The sequence below is a fragment of the Acomys minous genome (genome assembly GCF_964271855.1).
Source record: "Acomys minous genome assembly, chromosome: 7".
Lineage (NCBI taxonomy): Eukaryota > Metazoa > Chordata > Mammalia > Rodentia > Muridae > Acomys > Acomys minous.
The window spans coordinates 45,395,168-45,413,900 of record NC_140488.1 but is presented as its reverse complement, the minus strand read 5'-3'; the positions used below and the strand labels follow the sequence as shown (position 1 = coordinate 45,413,900).

General features: G+C 38.2%; 1 protein-coding gene across 2 annotated transcripts in view; it reads left to right on the top strand.

The window, feature by feature from the left end:
• The window catches only part of TBC1D8B (TBC1 domain family member 8B), a 72,386-nt gene that overhangs the window by 29,690 nt on the left and 23,963 nt on the right, over nucleotides 1–18,733 (top strand). For both annotated transcript variants that reach the window (XM_084788776.1, XM_084788777.1), the window contains 4 exons: nucleotides 532–696; nucleotides 13,262–13,411; nucleotides 14,494–14,644; nucleotides 15,225–15,439. In XM_084788776.1, coding sequence (XP_084644902.1) covers nucleotides 532–696; nucleotides 13,262–13,411; nucleotides 14,494–14,644; nucleotides 15,225–15,439 — 681 coding nt within the window. The remainder of the gene's footprint in view (nucleotides 1–531; nucleotides 697–13,261; nucleotides 13,412–14,493; nucleotides 14,645–15,224; nucleotides 15,440–18,733) is intronic.

The window sequence follows — 18,733 nt, the reverse complement described above, 5'->3', positions numbered from 1 at the left end:
TGTTCCTATTTCATAACTGTAATTTTTCTACTATTATAAATTGTAGCATAATATATGATATGCAGGATATCTGATATGCACCCCCTGTGATAGCATTGGTAGGCCCCAAACGGATTGCAACCCACAGGTTGAGAACTAATGGTTTAGGGTGACACAAAATAAGTTTGCTCATTCTGACCCTTAAGATATGATTACCAAATTTTAGACTGTCACATTTGATGTATTTGATCAGAAAGAATAGAATTGGTGGCTTTCGTGTCAATCAAAATTTAGTATTCATCACTGAATGTTTTGTTTATATTGATAATTTTAAAGACTGTGTTAATTTAGCTTTATACTTGAAAAGTAAAGTAACTTGAACTGAGGAGTTTTGTATCATCGCTAGCACAATTTCTATTTACAAATCTCTCTTAGTAAGTCATATATCACAGACCAAAACTCCCAGCCATACCAGAGTTAGCCAAACACATATCTGAATGTGTCGGCACCAGGAGAAAATGGATTCACTTATTTATCTTTTTTACTCCCCAGGTCTTAGCTGTAGATAAAACTGATGACTCCAACGGATCTGTCATCATTAGCATCAAAGGAAAAACAGCTTTTCGTTTCAATGAGGTTAAAGACTTTGAGCAACTGGTGGCAAAACTAAGGCTCAAATGCCGGGCAGCGTCAACTCAAGATGATGTTAGTACAGAGGTAATCTCTATAGCAGTCACATAATTTTGAAAAAAAAAAACTTTGTGTTTAGAATAGTCTGTTATTTCAAAAGGAATATATAGTAATTTTCCTATTCATACCTATATTTCTTATTATAAGGTTAAATCTAAAAAAAGCGCAAACTATACTGTTGCAGAAGTAAAAATTGAGGACTTTAAAGTGTTTAGGAACTAATACTTAAATACTATAATTTAATCTTTCTACTCTGCTGCTTTTCAATAACATTACATACCTTGTATGCTCATATAACTTGACTTTTAACTCAATCTAGATTTGAGAACTAAATAAGACCTTAATTGTTCTCTTTTGTTTTTTTATGTGTATAATAAAGAAAAACTAATAGAAAAAATATTGAAGCTACTAAATATAGAATGGTTGAGATCTTTTAGCTCAGCTTGAGGCGAAGAGGTCCCGGGACTAGAAAGCTCTATTAGAGATACCATACTTCACTTGAAATTGCATGACAAATGAATCATAAGACTATAGAACAGGTTCTCAACCCGTGGGTCCCAAACCCTTTGGGGGTCAAATGACTCTTTTATAAGTGTCACCTAAGACAATCAGAAAATACAGATATTTACAATTCATAACAGTAGCAAAGTTATAGTTATGCAGTAGCAACAAAAATAATTTTAGGGTTGGGGGGTCACCACAACATAAGGAACTGTTAAAAGGAAGGTTGAGAACGACTGCTATGGTGTGTCAAGAAGCACAAAACTGCCTTTATGCCTTAATGTGTTTGGATAGGCAAATGTATTCTCCAGATTATTAAAGAATATTTAAGTATTTCTAATTAGTTCTTGACTTTATCTTAATTCCTAAGTTTTTAATGATAAGTATTGAGTTCTGGGAATACTTACTCTACTTGATATAATGTGTTGCCTAATTCTAGAATTGCAAATAAAAGATGATAGACTCAGGTCCTGCAACCCCACCTACCTGGGAGGCTGAGGCAGAAACATTAGAAGTTTAAGCACAGCTTAAGTAACTAAGGGAGATCCTGTTTAAGAATTAAAAAGAAAATGTTACAGAGAGTTTTGGGTGACTGTTCAGGCAGCAAACTCTCACTTTTTTTCATTATGGAAGCTGCTAACCTGCACTTTCTATTTACTCAGGTAATTAATATTATTCCTTCTCAAGTCTCTGATGGGGTTGAAGACCAGATAGTTTAGTTTCACAATTAAGCTTAGTTGTTTTGGGGTTAAGATGTTTTTAGGTCTATATAGGTGTTTTAAGTTGATAGAAATGAGATATGATAGATACTGATTTACATCCACAATTTTAGACTCACCAAGATAGGAAAGATGTTTTCTTCAAGGTTGCCAAATACAAATAGCCAAATCACTATGAATGTAACATTTATATAATTCCTGATTGTTTCGTGGTTCTTCCTGTTGTAGTTAGTGTATTGTATATATGTATAATAATATAAATATATATGTAAAGGTAAACAAATACATTTTTAAAAAAAATTTAAAAATAGCCAGACATGGTGGCACACACCTTTAATCCCAGCACTCAGGAGGCAGAGGCAGGCAAATCGCTGTGAGTTCGAGGCCAACCTGGTCTACAAAGTGAGTCCAGGACAGCCAAGGCTACACAGAAAAACCCTGTTTCAAAAAACTAAAAAATAGGAAAATTAAACGCTAGTGACATGGCTCAGTATTACTGCACTTGTATAGCATGCTTGTATTCCTGGACTCAATCCATATTAAAAAGTAAACAAACGAAGTTTCTTTTTGTCAAAGATGTTTTTATTTTATTACTAATATATTTTACTTTTTGAGGGCTTCATAATGCACACGATCGATTTTGATCTATTCACCCCTACTCCTCCCAAATTGTCTCTCAGCCCCTCCTAACTTCACATTTTCTCTCTTTTTAAAACCTCCTTCTTGAATCCAATTTGTGCTGCTTATATCGACAAGGGTGTGGGTTCATCAACTGGTGCATGGTCCACATGCCAGTGGCCACACTCTTAAAGAAAGCCAGCTCTCCATCCTCCAGAAGCCATCAACCTTCGATAGCTCCTCAGTTAGAGGTGGGGCCTCATGAGCCTCTTCCCACTTCATTCTGGAATGTTGGCTGGCTTGATGTTATGTAAGGCGTGTGCAAGTATCCACAGGTGCAGTGAATTATGATTACAGTGCGTGGGGCTGTCATGCCTAGAAGACAATGTTTGACCCACATCCTCCCATAACCTCTAGATCTTGAAAACTTTCTTCTCCATCTTCTAAGATATTTCCTAAGCCTTGGGGAGAAGGGATGTGATATTTATGTCTCATTTATGGCTGGTGACTCTTTACTTTTAGCCAGTTGTGAGTTTCTACATTATCTCTGTTCACTGCACAAAGAAGCTTCTTTGATGGAGACTGAAAGCTGTATAGGTATAAGAACATGTGCTTAGAGGGCAGCTTGCTATCATGTCATACATATAGAAAACTGATAGAAGTAAGTTTGCCCCCTTGAACCTGTGAGCCTCCCCAGCCACGGGTTCTTTGTTTACAGTACTAAACATACATTTCTTCTTGTGGAGTGGACTTTAAATCTCAGTTGGTCACCCCTGTACTATTTGTGTCACTTACAGGGTTCACAGCTAGATAAAGCTGTGGACATATTTCTCCCGTAGCATTCCGAATAGCACCTTTTGATCTTGTGAAAGTTATCAAAAGGGGTGAAGCTCCCTAGGCAGTATTAGCTCAGCCCTCCATGTCCTGTGAACAAAGTGTGTGGTGTTCAGCGATAGCACTCATAGCATCAAGTTCCTGTGATGGTCAAGAGTAGTGAGAGCAGCCTATATTCTTAGGTTGTCTCTAGGGTAACCATGGGCAACAAATTTAAGGAAGTATTACAAACCTGGCACTGGGTTGTTTATTTGGCAAACAATGGCTGGGATGAACACTTTGCCTTATGCTAAGTAACTTCAAGTGTGTGTGTGTGTGTGTGTGTGTGTGTGTGTGTGTGTACATACTCTTCTGCATTACCCTCCCCTCACCACTTGAATTGCCCTGTCTGTGATTTCTCTTGCCCACTTCATTATCACCTGTGTTCTACTAGTTCTTCCTCAAAGGAGAATTTAAACAAAAAATAAGGAAGAAAGAAAAAGAACTACTTATTGTACATAATAATACAGACAAAAATAGTAGTTAAACCCACATAACTGATTTTTGTTTGCCTTAAGAGTAAGAAAATAAGAGTGAGAGTCATTCCTCCAGGTAAAAGCATTTGCCACCAAGCCTGACAATGTGATTTGTAGAAAAGGAGGACTCCAGCAAGTTATTCTTTGACCCTTTGCACACACACACACCATGGTACAGTCATGTTTCTACATATTCCCACCATGCACTCACACTAAATACATGTAGTAATTTTTTAAAGAATAAGAAAGTGTGTTTTCTGTGACTATAATTACACATGGGTATCTTAGCTCAAGGGGAGTAGGTTCAATTTTGAATTAGGAAGCCAGAAATTTTGTTAGAAATAAAATTAGCAATCTATTTAAAATTATGTGGCATAAATGGGATGCCATTTACAATAAGCTTCTGGTATTTGAAAGAAGTGTTTCCTTGTATATTTTGTCATAAATTTTTTTTTTAGTTTATAACTCAACTCTGTCTCTCAATCACTACTGACTGTGCTGTGTTTACAAGATATTTTAATTCTGTAACTTTATAGGAGGCTACATACAAAAAGATACTAACTTTTGCCCTACATTTCCTTCACCATTAAAGCCATATCCTATTTCTAAAATCAGTGCTTGATACAGAAAATAAAAATGTATAAAAGAGGCTTAAGGGTACTTGCCATAAAATAACCTATATTACTTTCTAGATGAGATTGGATTTTACTTATGCAACACAATGTCTGAGTACCAAGTTTGTTCCTTTATGCCATTCACAAATGGTATAGCCATGAAATAAAACTCAGGAGGGGGGAAAACAGAATTCACAGGAATCAAGTGTTAAGGTTCATTGCTTAAATAATCTACTTCACTGCGATGTCTAAAAATTGGAATATTAAATTGCTACAAGTCGCTATCTTTGTAGGTGAATGTGATTTTATGAATACTTCAGAGATAGTTACAAGTAAAACTAGGATGCTTACTAATCATCTCTAAACTTATATTTAGGGTTCTGTCACTTACACGCTTATTTTTCTTCCTTTTGAATAGTTTTCTGATAGTTTGACTATGTTATCAATAGATAATTGGAAGCATCAGTCATATGGTTTAAACTAAATAATGTGTGTTGCTTAGAATTCAGCCTGCAAAGATCAATATTTCTGTCTGTATTTACAAAGTATGATGCTTCTTTCCATTTACCTCAGCCATGGACATCATTTTTATCTTCCTTGCTGGTAAAATTTAAAGGGACAAAAGTGTTCTTTTAAATCGCTTAAGACCTCTGGCATAGTTAGTTTTCGGAAGCTGGATAAATGATACGTAGCGTATTTTTCAGACTATAAGATGCACCTGACCTTGAGACACACTCAGTTTTTAGAGTAGTGAAACAAGAAAAACAGTAAAAATAGCAATCGGACCATAGGGCTCACCCTAATCTCCCCCACCACACCCCACCCCCTGCTTTTGGGGGTAAAGTGCATCTTATGGTCTGAAAAATACAATATTAAAAGTAAAAACAGAGATAATAAAATTTTATGGAAATACAAATAATTTGAGATACATGAACAAATACTGAAAACTAGACAAGATAGTGCATGCTTGTAATCTGCAAAGGCTGAGGACCCTGAGTCCCCGGCCAACTTGAACTGTGAAACTGTGTTTCAAAAACAAAAGTAAAACAAGCAAATAAACAATATTAGAAAACTAAGACTTCCTGTTGTAATCACATCATTATGAGTGGCATATATGAATGCAATTGAATCAAGAGTGTAGAAATAAACCTCAACATTTATAATCCATTGATTTTCAACAAGCACAAAAGCTAAGTCAGGAAAGGGTTAAAGACATTTCAACAAATGGTCCTGGGATCTAGATAACCATATATAAGAACTCTACTTGAACTCTTTCTTTAAAGCACTTATAAAATTAAGTCAAGATGGATCAAAGAACAAAACTGTAAGTCTGAAACTTCATGGGTTTTAGAGTAAGCGTAGCAGTAAGTCTTTATGCCTTTGAATTGAGGACAGATTCAAATAGGTATTCCTCTAAACAAGACAATGAAGTGACAACTAATTACATGTAAAGATTTTTCTGCATTGTTTGTTGCTGTATGGAAATACAACTTAAAACCATAATAGGATACTACCCATTCATACCCACTAGCATAGCTATTATTTAAAAGGTTGATAATAATGGTTGAGAAAGATATAAAGAACATGAAAACCCCATAGACTGTTGCTGGGAATATAAAGTGGTATACTGCATTGGAATATAGTTAGGTAGTTCCTCAAAATGTTCAACATAGATTTACCATATGCCCAGTAATTCTACCCTTAGATTTTGACTCATGAAGACTAAAATGTTCTTATAAGTACTGTTCATGGATGTGCACAATGAAATTATTTATAATCACCAAAAAATGTTTAAAACCACCATTGTCCACATCCATTCATACAGTGGCATAGTGTAGGGCAGTAACAAGAAATGAAGTGTTGATATGTGCTATTATATGATGTGCATAAACTGAAAATACTATGCCAAATGAAAGAAGCCCAATACAACACAACATATTATAAAATTTCATTTATATAAAAGTATGAAATAAGCCTATCTATGGCTCTAAATACAAGTGTTGTCTAGAGTCTGAGTGGGATGAGGAAGATAGGGAGTGACTACAAATGGTAAGGGGATTTCTTTTGGTGCTTTAAGCAATATTTTTACTCCAGATTGGCTTTGGGCTTACAGTGTATTTCAGGCTGGCCTTGAACTTGCAATCCTACCTCAGCATGAGCCTCATTATCTGGCTTGCTTATGTTTATTTTTAGTTTAGATATTTTTATTCATGTGATAGGTATTTCACACTGGTATAAATTTGTATTTCTTTAAACAACTTTTATCATTGAACCTGTTTCATGTGCTTTTAGCTTTGATTTTTTTCAACATACTTTTGTTGGCTAACATATTTTGAATAAATAGTCTGTACTATATTCTAGCCTCCCAGGTTATGGAAAGTGGTCTGGTCTTGATTTTACTGAAAATATTTTCTTTTTTACATGCTACTTTTATTATTTTGATGATGATGATGATGATGATGATGATGATGATGATGATGATGAAGAAGAAGAAGAAGAAGAAGAAGAAGAAGAAGAAGAAGAAGAAGAAGAAGCTTAGGCTGGTCTAGACTGGCAGTAATCTTTTTTTTTTTTTTTGGAGTTGTTTGTGATTTTTATTTTTGTTTTTGTTTTGGTTTCGGTTTTTCAAGACAGTTTCTCTGTGCAGCCTTGGCTGTCCTGGACTCAATTTGTAGACCAGGCCTGCCTCTGCCTCCCAAATGCTGGGATTAAAGGTGTGCCCCACCACACCCAGCTGGTTTTGTTTTTCTAAGACAGGGTTTGTGTAGCAAACAAAGTGTGTGACAAAAGGCCTTAGTTCAGGTAGAAATAAGGAGTTGTATAAAAACCAATGAACATTTGCCAAAAATCAGGTGTCTATATCAAAATGGAGAAATCAGAGATTTCCACTAAGGTTCAGAGTTATGTATGCCCCGTTTGTGTCCGAACCACACCTGAAACAAATGGATCTCTGAGTTCAAGGAGAGAAGGTGCCCTGCACTTGTCAGGCATGGGTCCAGGCATCAACTAGCTGCTTCCAGACACAGGCCTTTTTGCAGTTGGCATGTTTGTTACCCAGTATTTGAAGCAATTCGTGACCAGCATTGTCAGCCTTGAAGGACCTGAAGATCAAATGAGCTGCCTTCATCCCAGCTGCTGAGACAGAGGGCAGTAATCTTCTCGGCTCAGCCTCTTGATTATAGTTGTGAACATCCATGCCCAGTTTAACATAGTTCCTTCTCTTCTCGGTTTCAGAGTTCTCTCTTTGTATTTGACTTTCATAGGTTTGGTTATGATGTATATAGATGGTGACCTCTATTTGTCGAACAGCTTTTTAGTTGTTACTTATGAGTAATATTTCATGAAATTTAGAGTGTTTATTGCCATCATCTTTTTTTCAGATACTTTCTATCCACATTTACTTCTTTTATCCTCTTTTAGGACTTGTATTACACACAGATTATTGGCTTGATGTTTTTCTACAAGTCTTTGAGACTTCACTTTTTTCTTTATTTATTTTATCTTTCCACCCATGGATAATCTTTACTGACTTGCCAAGAATGTCAATTTTTTTGCCAATTTAAATATATTCTTTAAGAAAACCTTACAGTTCAGTTATCAACTATAGAATTTGTATTTTTACCATTCTGTACCTTTATTGATGCCCACTGTTTTGTAGAAAATAATTATCTTTTGTATATTTTAGCTTTTTAATTAATAGGCTTTTTTCATCACCTTGGGGCATATAGAAAAAACAAACAGAAAGTACAATTTCCCTATACTTTTAGCTACCTTCTCTGACTATGACTTCTCTTATTACTAACATCTTAATTGTTTTGGTAAATGGGTTAAAAATTGATGAGCCACAACTAATATGTTACTATTAAATTACATTCATAATTTACTCTTGGTATGGTCAGTTTTAGTTTTAGTAGGCATGGATTGTTTTGTGTGTGTGTGTTTTAATGCATTTAGCTAATGCTATGTGTTGCTGAATATGTTTGTATGTTTATTGGCTATTTATATCTTTTGTATACTATTTATTAGCTCAATTATTTTATTTTTCTTGTGTTCTCACAGTTCCTTCAATAAAAGCCACAAATAATTAATCCAAAAGTTAACTATGCTCCATGCTCCAAGTCTGTTTCCTTGGCTTCCTGGACAAGGTTACTCTTTTCTAATGTTTAACAGGAAGAGTTGTTAACATATTCTTAAAGAAAGCATCTAGGAAGTACCAACTTGATCATTATAGCATCTTACCAAAAGGCCCTTTAGTTGTGCCCTTAGGTTTTACTGTTTTACTAATAGTGGCCCTGGCTTTTATCTTTGCCTAGAAGCTAAATATTATTTTGAGAGTTGTCTTGTAGGGGAATGGAGAATGAAACAATTTATTTCTAAAGCCAACAAATGATAGCTCATTTGTGTTTAATAGTTTGTTCATTATCATCCCTTATTGAGAGAGCAAGGTTTGAAACTATGCCTATATAGCCCTCAGAGCATGTCCCCGAGGGCTTGTGATGTAGCCTGTGGTAGTGTTTGTCCTGTAAGCATGAGATCCTGAGTTTATTCCTCCCTCACATGCCAGTCGATTAAACAAACTAACTTGTACTCTTGCCAAAAGGGTCTGTTACCTCTTTGTACCGTGGAGCAAATAGACATTTCATTAAATCCCAAAAGAAGGGATTTGAACAGGGAGAGACTAAATGTCAAGGGTTCCATGTGGATCAAAATATAGAAATGGAGAGAAATGGAAGGTATGTTAGCAGACAGCCCGGCCGCCAAGAACACAGCCCATTTATTTATTTATTTATTTATTTATTTATTTATTTATTTATTATTTCTTCCTTCCTTCCTTCCTTCCTTCCTTCCTTCTTTCTTTTTTTCAAGACAGGGTTTCTCTGTGTGGCCCTGGCTGTCCTAGACTCCCTTCATAGACCAGGCTGGTCTCGAACTCACAGTGATCCACCTGCCTCTGCTTCCCAAGTGCTGGGATTAAAGGCGTGCACCACCACGGCCTGGCTCCCACAGTGCATTTCTATTCCCCTTCCCTTTGCTTTGTTATTATAACATTCAATTCCCAGTTTCTATTTCCTGGTGTCCAGTTTTTACAGCCCTCCCCCGGTATAAATACTACATTCTAGTCTTACATCATTTGCTTCATATGGGTTACCTATCTTTAGAATACCTTTCACCTTGCCTACCAGCACAGTGACTTACCTGTCAAGGCATAAAATGAAAGCTATATTCTCTGTAAGGCCTGTGTGTACATGCTCACAAGCACAATGTGCAGCACAAATATATGTGCAGTACAAATCCACGATGCCCATGTGGAGGTCAGAAGACAACTTTGCTGTCAGTCCTTAAACCATTTCAGAACACCAGAAGTTAACCGAAGGCGAAGAATGAATTTAAAGTATTTACTCAAGGAAAACAAATGCAGGCTGAGGATATATCTCAGTGGAAGAGTGAGAAAACCTGACCTTGTTTGAAGCAGTCACTCTTTTTTTAATTTTTAAATTAAAAAGTATTCACTTTACACTCCAATTGTAGCCCCCCTCTTCTCCTCCCAGTCCCAACCCCTCATCCCCATATTCCCCTTCCCCTACCCCTCAGAAAAGGGGAGTCCCCCAACCTACCCTCCCAGCACACCAAGTTGCATCAGGACTGAGCGCATCCTCTGCCATGGTGGCCTGGCAAGGCAGCCCTGCCAAGGGGAAGTGATCCTAAAGCAGGCAACAGAATCCATGTCAGAGACAGCCTCTGTTCCCCTTACTAGGGGACCCACATGAAGACCAAGCTGCCCATCAGGTACATATGTGTTAGGGGGCCTAGATGCAGTCCATGCATGGTCTTTGGTTGGTGTTTCATTCTCCACAAGCCCCGCCCCCAGGCCTAAATTAGTTGGCTCTGTTGGTCTTCTTGTGGAGCTCCTGTTTTCTCTTGGTCCCTCTAGCCTTCCTCCCACTCTTCCATAAGGCTCTCTTTTGTTCCACCCAAATGTTTGGCTGTGAGTCTCAGCATCTGTTTTGATCCTTTGCTCGGTGGAGCCTCTCAGAGGACAGCTATGCTAGGCTACAGTCTGCAAGCATAGTAGAGTGTCATTAATAATGTCAGGGTTGGCTCTCTTGGATGGTGTGGACAGGCATTAGTTGAACATTCCTTCGATCTCTGCTCTATCTTTATCCCTGCATATCTTATAGGCAAGGTAAATTTTGGGTCGAAGTTTTTGTGGGTGGGTTGGTGTTCTCCTCCCTCTACTAGGAGTCCTGTCTGGTTAGAGGGTGCCTTCTTCAGATTCCATGTCTGCTGCTAGTAGGGGTTTTAGCTAGTCACCCCCATATCCTCCCAGGAGCCTACCCTGTCATAGGTCTCCAGCCTGTCTCAAAGACACCCCAGGCCACAGTTTTCCTTCAAAGTAAAGAATACTGGGTTTTTTCCAGACATGATCTATCTGTGTAGTCCTGGCTGTCCTGGACTCATTTTGTAGCCAGGCTGGCCTCCAACTCACAGAAAGCTGCCTGCCTCTGCCCCTGCCCCTGCCCCTGCCTCTGCCTCTGCCTCCCAAGTGTTGGGATTAAAGGTGTGTGCCACCACCAGCAGGCTTAAATCTGTCACTCTTGTTCACTGTGGACCCCAAGCTAACTGTTCTGCAAACTTTGGGAATTTACCTGTGTCTACCTGTCATCTTGCCTAGATGTGCCGAGATTACACATATGTATTACTGCATCCAGCTTTGCATAGGATCTGAACTTGGCTTTTCATATACTGAGTCATCTCCCCAGGCCAATGAGGTGGTTTTTTTTAAAGACCTATCCATTCCCTTCCTTAATAGTTAGGGTATTTGATTCAAACAAACAAACAAACAAACAAAAACCAAAACCAAAAAAGTTACACCTAAATCTTCAGAGTCTCAACATTGTAAGCATTTGTTTCCTAGTTCACAGCTGGATGAGAGTTGACTAGGGTAATACTAGTAAGTTTCACTCTACAAAGTTCATATGGTGTCCCAGGTCCCCAGTGTATGGAGATTGGCAACCTATAACCTGTTCTGATTAGTTATGGAACACAGACATGCCATTCAATTATGTTTTGTCAATGAGTGCTTTAATATCACAATGGGAAAATTGATTATGGACATTATAGTTTGTGACACTTCAAATATTTGCCCTCTGACCTTTGGATAAAACCTTTGTTGACCCTTCATCTAAGGATCTGTGAGAAGAGAGAATCTGGGCTCTTTATTTATTAAATATAATTTCTTCAACTCTTTGGATATGTTGATATCTGCTTTATAAACTTTGTATATGAAATCAAACACCTAGTCACCTTCAAGGTAATATTCTCTTGGCTACTTCTTTTAAGTTCTTGATTTTATTTTATTTTTTTTAAGATTTATTTATTTTATGTAGATAAGTGCTCTATCTGCATGTACACATGCAGGCCAGAAGAGGGCACCAGATCTCATCATAGATGGTTGTGAGCCACCATGTGGTTGGCTGGGAATTGAACTCAGGACCTCTGGAAGAACAGACAGTGCACTTAACCTCTGAGCCATCTCTGCAGCCCATCTTCATTTTATGTTAAGCCTACCTTCCCAGAATCAACTCTTGAGTTTAATTATCATCTTATTATGGGTTAGATTTCCTTAAGTGCCTTAACATTTTAGGTCTTCCATCTTTTATCCAAGAAAATATTTTTGTGAAGATGTTAGTCAAACTTTAGACGTTTATAAATCACCCTTAACTTTCATTTTCTGCTTTCAAAGAGAGGCAGAATTGAATCGCTAAGACCTTTGTCTGCCACATCTATTTCCTTAGGCAGCTCAGAGCGGTGCATGTATGTGCACACTTCTGGATACCCAGGAATATATCTAAACATCTTGGAGTTCCATATGGTTATCTGGTTATCCAAATCTTCCTTTCAGACTTCTAGATACACCCTTTCTGCCTCAAATGAAATTGAAGAGGTAAACAGCTGTGTTGTTAGAAGCAGGTCACCGGGGTTTTCTCTTGTGCCCTGGATACAGAGCTCTTTTTCAGAGCTGAAATCAAATAACACCTTAGAAGTGGAGATTTGCTGGGAGCTGTCAGTTTGATCAAATGTTGACTGTGCTGAGGGTAAGGTAGTACTTAGAGCATACTCCAAAAGCTCCACCAGCTGCCTTACTGCTGTCATGCTACTACACTCCTGAGTTTAGGCAGGACCAGCCTCAAGTTAAACCCTCTCATACTCTGCTCTTCTTACTGAGGTTCATGGTGGGTTTTTATTTAATGCTTCCTTTCCCTCCCCTCCTTTTCTGTATATGCTTGGAATAGAACCCAAGGTCTAAAGCTTTCTGGGCAGTCACTATTCCACTGAGATATATCCTGGGTCTGCTTTAGCTTTTCTTGAGTAAATACTTGAAGGGCATTCTTTGCCTTTGGTTAGCTTGTGGTGTTCTGAAATGGTTGAAGTGTTTGACAGTATTTTGTTGAGGTAGGGGCTCACTGAGATTCTGAGTTTGTTGCTTCCAAGGTCACTTTGTTGACAAACTCACTTTTGGCAAAGATATAAACACTATTTTTGAGACATTTCCTTAATGTTTAATATATCCATAGATCGTGGCTTATAAGTGACAGACAGAACATTAACACATTTTTTATTTTAATTTTCTCTCATACATTACATCCTGACCACAGTTTCCTCTCTCCATTTGTCCAAGCCCCACCCTAAGTCCCCTCTTTCACAGATCCACTTCTTCATTTCAACACATTTTTCTTATCGAAATATGAACATACATTTAAGATAGTCACATTCTCACTTTCTGTTTCAGATTGCTATTAGTTCTGACTCTACAGGCCTATCTGATAATTTTGAGGAGCAACCTTTGACATGCCAAAAAGAATGCAGCAAAGCTCTGAACACTGAAGCCTTAATGACAGTATTTCACCCTCAAAATTTGGAGAATCTTGATTCTAAAATGGTAAGGAAACAAAATAATTAAATCTATGGATTACAGCAGTGGTTCTCAGCCTTCCTAACGCTGCGACCCTTTAATACAGTTCCTCAAGTTGTGGTGACCCCCAACCATAAAATTATTTCACTGCTGCTTCATAACGGTAATTTTGCTACTGTTATGAATCATAACATAAATGTCTGTGTTTTCTGATGGTCTTAGGTGACCCCTGTGAAAGGGTTCTTTGACCCACAAAGGAGTTGTAACCACAGATTGAGAACCACTGGACTAGATGATACCAGAACAGAAAGCTTTACTTTTGAAGTTTGAAGTATGCCTTATTTGGTTCCACAACACTGAGGCTATTATCAATAGTGAAGATAAAAGACGAATGTTGGGCCAGGTGGTGGCACACACCTTTAATCCTGGCCATTGGGAGACAGAGGCAGGTGGATCTCTATGAGTTAGAGGCCAGCCCTGTGTACAAAGCGAGTCCCAGGACAACCAGGGCTGTTGCACAGAGAAACCCTGTCTCAAAAAAAAAAAAAAAAAAAAAAGAGAGGAATGTTGGAATATCAAGTCTTATTTGCATGAATTCCTTTTTTAAAAGAATTATTTATTTTATGTGCATTGATGTTTTGCCTGCATGTAGTGTATCTTTGTGAAGGTGCCAGATCCTCTAGAACTGGAGTTACAGAGAGTTATGATCTGCCATGTGGGTGCTGGAAATTGAACCTGGGCCCTCTGGAAGAGCAGTCAGTGCTCTTAACCTATGAGCCATGTCTCCAGCCCCCTCTTTGCACGGATTTCTAATAATATGTGCTAAAATGGAGCTGATTTGGGAAGAATGGTGGTTTGAATCTTTTACCTCCTAGGTGTTATGCTTTGGCAACTTTTGAGAGTTTAACTAGTAATGATAGTAAATTGAAACTGTTAGGTTTACACGGGTTTACTGTTTTATGTTAAGGGTTCAGTGCTTTATTATGTGAATACGATTTTTGATTTTCTAAGGATTTTGCTCTGTATATATTGTTTCATGGTAAGCAGAATGAACAAGTAATTTTAAAGAAATTAATTTTTCACTGGTTACCTTGATTTTTCTATTCCAGTTGAAAGAGAAGATGAAAGAACAATCATGGAACATCTTATTTTCAGAATGTGGGCGTGGTGTTAGCATGTTCCGGACAAAAAAGACCCGAGATCTGGTTGTAAGAGGGATTCCAGAGACTTTAAGAGGAGAGCTGTGGATGCTTTTCTCAGGTATTACATTGATTTGATTCATTCATTTAGTAGACATTATATATACCCCTTCTAGGAGTTAGACCCTAAATACAAAGAGAGTGAGGCCATGAGTTCAGATTAGTCAAAGAGACAGAGCTGTAGTTACATGTGCTTACCTAAGTATCTACGTATCTACTATCTGACAAGATTAGTTTCTTAGACAAGATATAGGTATATAATTATAATTGACATATTATTATATCATATATATGATAACACATAATTGATATATCTTATGTATTTATATCATATACATTGCATATTATATTAGTTTATTAATTTAATTAACATATGTAATATATATAGTACATATCTGTACCATCAAGGGAAAATTAAAGGAAAAAACTTCATGAAAATATTATTCTGAAAAGTATCAACTTGATGTAGCAGACTGTCATGTAATGCTTCCCTTTTCCTTCGTTTTCTTTCTTTTTGTGTTCAGCTATTATTTGAGCCTAAAGTTAAACTTCAAGGTAATAAAGTACAAATGTGCCACTCTATGCAAATCTTAGCTTTATTTTATTATTCTTTCTGTATGTGAATACAATTGTCTTTGCAGGTGCTGTTAATGACATGGCTACTAATCCCGGCTATTATGCTGAAGTGGTTGAACAATCCTTAGGGACCTGCAACTTGGCTACTGAAGAAATTGAACGTGATTTGCGTCGCTCTCTGCCTGAGCACCCAGCATTTCAGAGTGATACTGGCATATCTGCTCTGAGGCGGGTACTGACAGCTTATGCATATAGGAATCCCAAAATAGGATACTGCCAGGTATAACTTCACTGTGATTCCCAAATATTATGTGCATATTTCAAATAATACTATCAAATTCAACTTTAGAATTTTGGAGACATATGATAATGAGAACAGAGGTAGGGCTGAAATTGATAGTGACAACTATAAAAGTAAGTAGGGTGATAGTGGGTGCCTTTTAAAGTATTGATATTTTAGTATTTTCTTTTTTAAAAGACATTTTTATTTCCCTGTATGTCTCTCTCTCTCTCTCTCTCTCTCTCTCTCTCTCTCTCTCTCTCTCTCTCTCTCTCTCTCTCTCTCTCTCTCTTTTTGAGACAAGGTCTCTCTGTGTAGCCTTGGCTGTCCTGGAGTCACTTTGTAGACCAGGCTGGCCTCGAACTCACAGCGATCCGCCTGCCTCTGCCTCTCGAGTGCTGGGATTACAGGCGTGTGCCACCATGCCCGGCTTGTGTGTATCTCTATGAGGTTATTTGCCTTGAGTGTACAAGTGCCCTTGGTGGCTAGAAGAGTGCATGGGATCACCTGGAGCTGGAGCCACAGACAGCTGTCAGCTGACCAACATGGCACTGGGAACTGAACTCGGAGCCTCTGAAGAACACCAATAGCTGCTAACCACAGAGCCATCTTATTTTTTTCATTTTTAAAAAAATATATATATGGATTATTCCTCTGTAAAAGACAGAGAAATACTTTTTTCCCCTCTTTTATTAATTTATTCTTGTTACATCTCAATGGTTATCCCATCCCTTGTCTCCTCCCATTCTTCCCTCCCTCCCATTTTCCCCTTATTCTCCTCCCCTATGACTGTTCCTGAGGGGGATTACCTCCCCCTGTATATGCTCATAGGGTATCAAGTCTCTTCTGACACTCCTGACACAAAACATCCAAGACAGAGAAATACTTAAGGCTGTCAATACTTAAGACCATATGAAGATATATCACATAAGGCTCTTGTCATTAAAAAGATACAGATCAGGTCTGAGAAGGTGTAGCTCAGTGGGTAACATGCTTGTAGTGAAAGCATGAGGACCTGAGTTTGACTCTCTAGCACTGACGTTCAAAACAAGAACAAAACCAGGTGTAGCCATGTGCGTCTGTAACCCCAGAGCTGGGGAGCAGTGGGAACAAGTGGATCCTGGGGCCTGGCTCTTCAGCCAGTCTAGCTGAAATGGTAAGCTTTGGGTTCAGTACAAAAGCCTGCCCCCTTCCATTCCAAAAATGAAGTGGAACTAATGATTGAGGAAGCACCCACAGCATCAACCTTTGGCCGTCACATGTACCTGCAACGGAAGAGCACACCCATACACACATGTACATATGCATATGCACGCAATAGGTAGGAAGTTAAAGGAATAGTTATTGGGAAGTTGAAAAACAAGGAAGACAAAATATTAGATGAATACCAAGTGTGGTCAGAATTTGTAATAAATGGTTTTCAGATGGGAAGATCAGAGAAAGCACTGAAAGAGGTAGCAGTTTCAGGTCCGGAAAGTTTGTGAATGTTGGGTATATAGAAGTGGAATTAAAGAACTTTGTAAGTGAAAGGATTGTGTAAAAAATCCTGTGCTGTTTAATAAAGTGAAGGATGAATAAAGCACCAATGTATTTGGAGAAAACATTGGGAAGCCTGGAGTTGGTTAGGAGTTTATTTTTTAAATTAATCTTTTCTCATACAATATATCCCAACTGCAGTTTCCCTTCCCTCCATTCCTCCCAGCTCCTTCCTACACCTCCCCTTTACCCCAGATCACTCCTCTTCTATTTTCCCTTCAGAAAAGAGCAGGCCTCTTAGAGATATCAACTGAACATGGCCTATCAAGTTACTAGGCACAGACCTTCATAGCAAGACTGAATTAGGCCATCCAGTAGGAGTAGAAGGGTCCTGAGAGCAGGCAAGAGTCAGAGACACTCCTACTCCCACTGTTAGAAGCTTGATAATGACACCAAGCTACACAACTAGATATGCAGAGGACCTAGCACAGACCCATGCAGGCTCCGTGATTATCCATTCAGACTCAGTGTGCCCCCATTTGCCCAGCTTAGTTGATTCTGTGGGGTTTCTAATAGTGTCCTTGCCGCCTCTGGCTCCTACAATCCTTCCTGTCCACAGGATTTCCCTGGCTCCACCTAATGTTTGGCTGCAGCCCTCTACATCTGCTTCCATCCTGGATGAAGCTTCTCTGATGACAGTTGGGTTAGGTAACTGATCTATGACTATGGAAGACTATCATTAGGAGTCATATCATTGACTTTTTGTCAGTCATGTTTGCTTCTACCCTAGGTCCTGAACTACCCAGCCTCTGGCTTCTGACCACCCAGGCAGTGTCAGGCATGGGCTCCCTCTCATGGTGTGGGTCTCAAGTTAGACCAGTCATTAGTTAGACACAGTGCTGCACCATCACCATTACCTTAGCACATCTTGCAGGCAGGGCAAATTGTAGGGCAAAGGTTTCCTGGTTGGGTTGGTGTCCCAGTCCTACCACTGTGGTGGTGTGTACATCTTTAATTCCAGCACTTGGAAGACAGAGGCCAGGCAGATCACTATGTGTTTGAGGCCAGCCTGGTCTATAGAGCAAATCCTGGGACAGCCAGGGCTACACAGAGAAACCCTGTATAGGAAAAAATAAAAGGAATTCAACAATTTATTTTGTAAGCAATGGAGGGAGGAGTCCTTGTTTAAAATTTGTTAGTAATGCACTGCATTAATTAGGTAGTTGGCTGCTATTAGACACAAATAGATAATACCTGAAATATTATAGGATGTTATTTATTAAATGAGTAAATAGAAACAACTATTTAGGTCAGTAAACAGTTCTCTTTAATGAGATTATTAAGATATTTAGGCTATGGGTTGAAAATATACTCTGTTATCTTAGAACAAAAACTAAGATTTTGATAGCCATTATATGGAATCTGCAGATCAACTTATTAACAATATTAAATCTGCCAAACTATGAACCTAGGGTGTTTCCTTTTTTATTTAGGTCTCTAGTTTCTTTTTCTGAAAAGGTATTTGATAGCTTTCAATATACAAATCTTAACATTTCTTTTGATAATTTTATTTCTAAGTATTTTAATCCTTTTGAAATTGTAGTCAATGGACTTTTGTTCCTTTTTATTATTTCTTGCTAGTATATTAAAATACAATTCATTTTGTGTATCAGGAACTTTTATTTGCCTGTTTCAGTTGTCTCGGAGGCTTACTGCCTCTGTCTGTTAACCTAGGCCTAGAACATTTTCAGCCTCTGAGACTTATTGTTTCTTGTGTTTTCCTGAGCTCTGGGCTGACTGGTTCAACTCAGTTGTTCT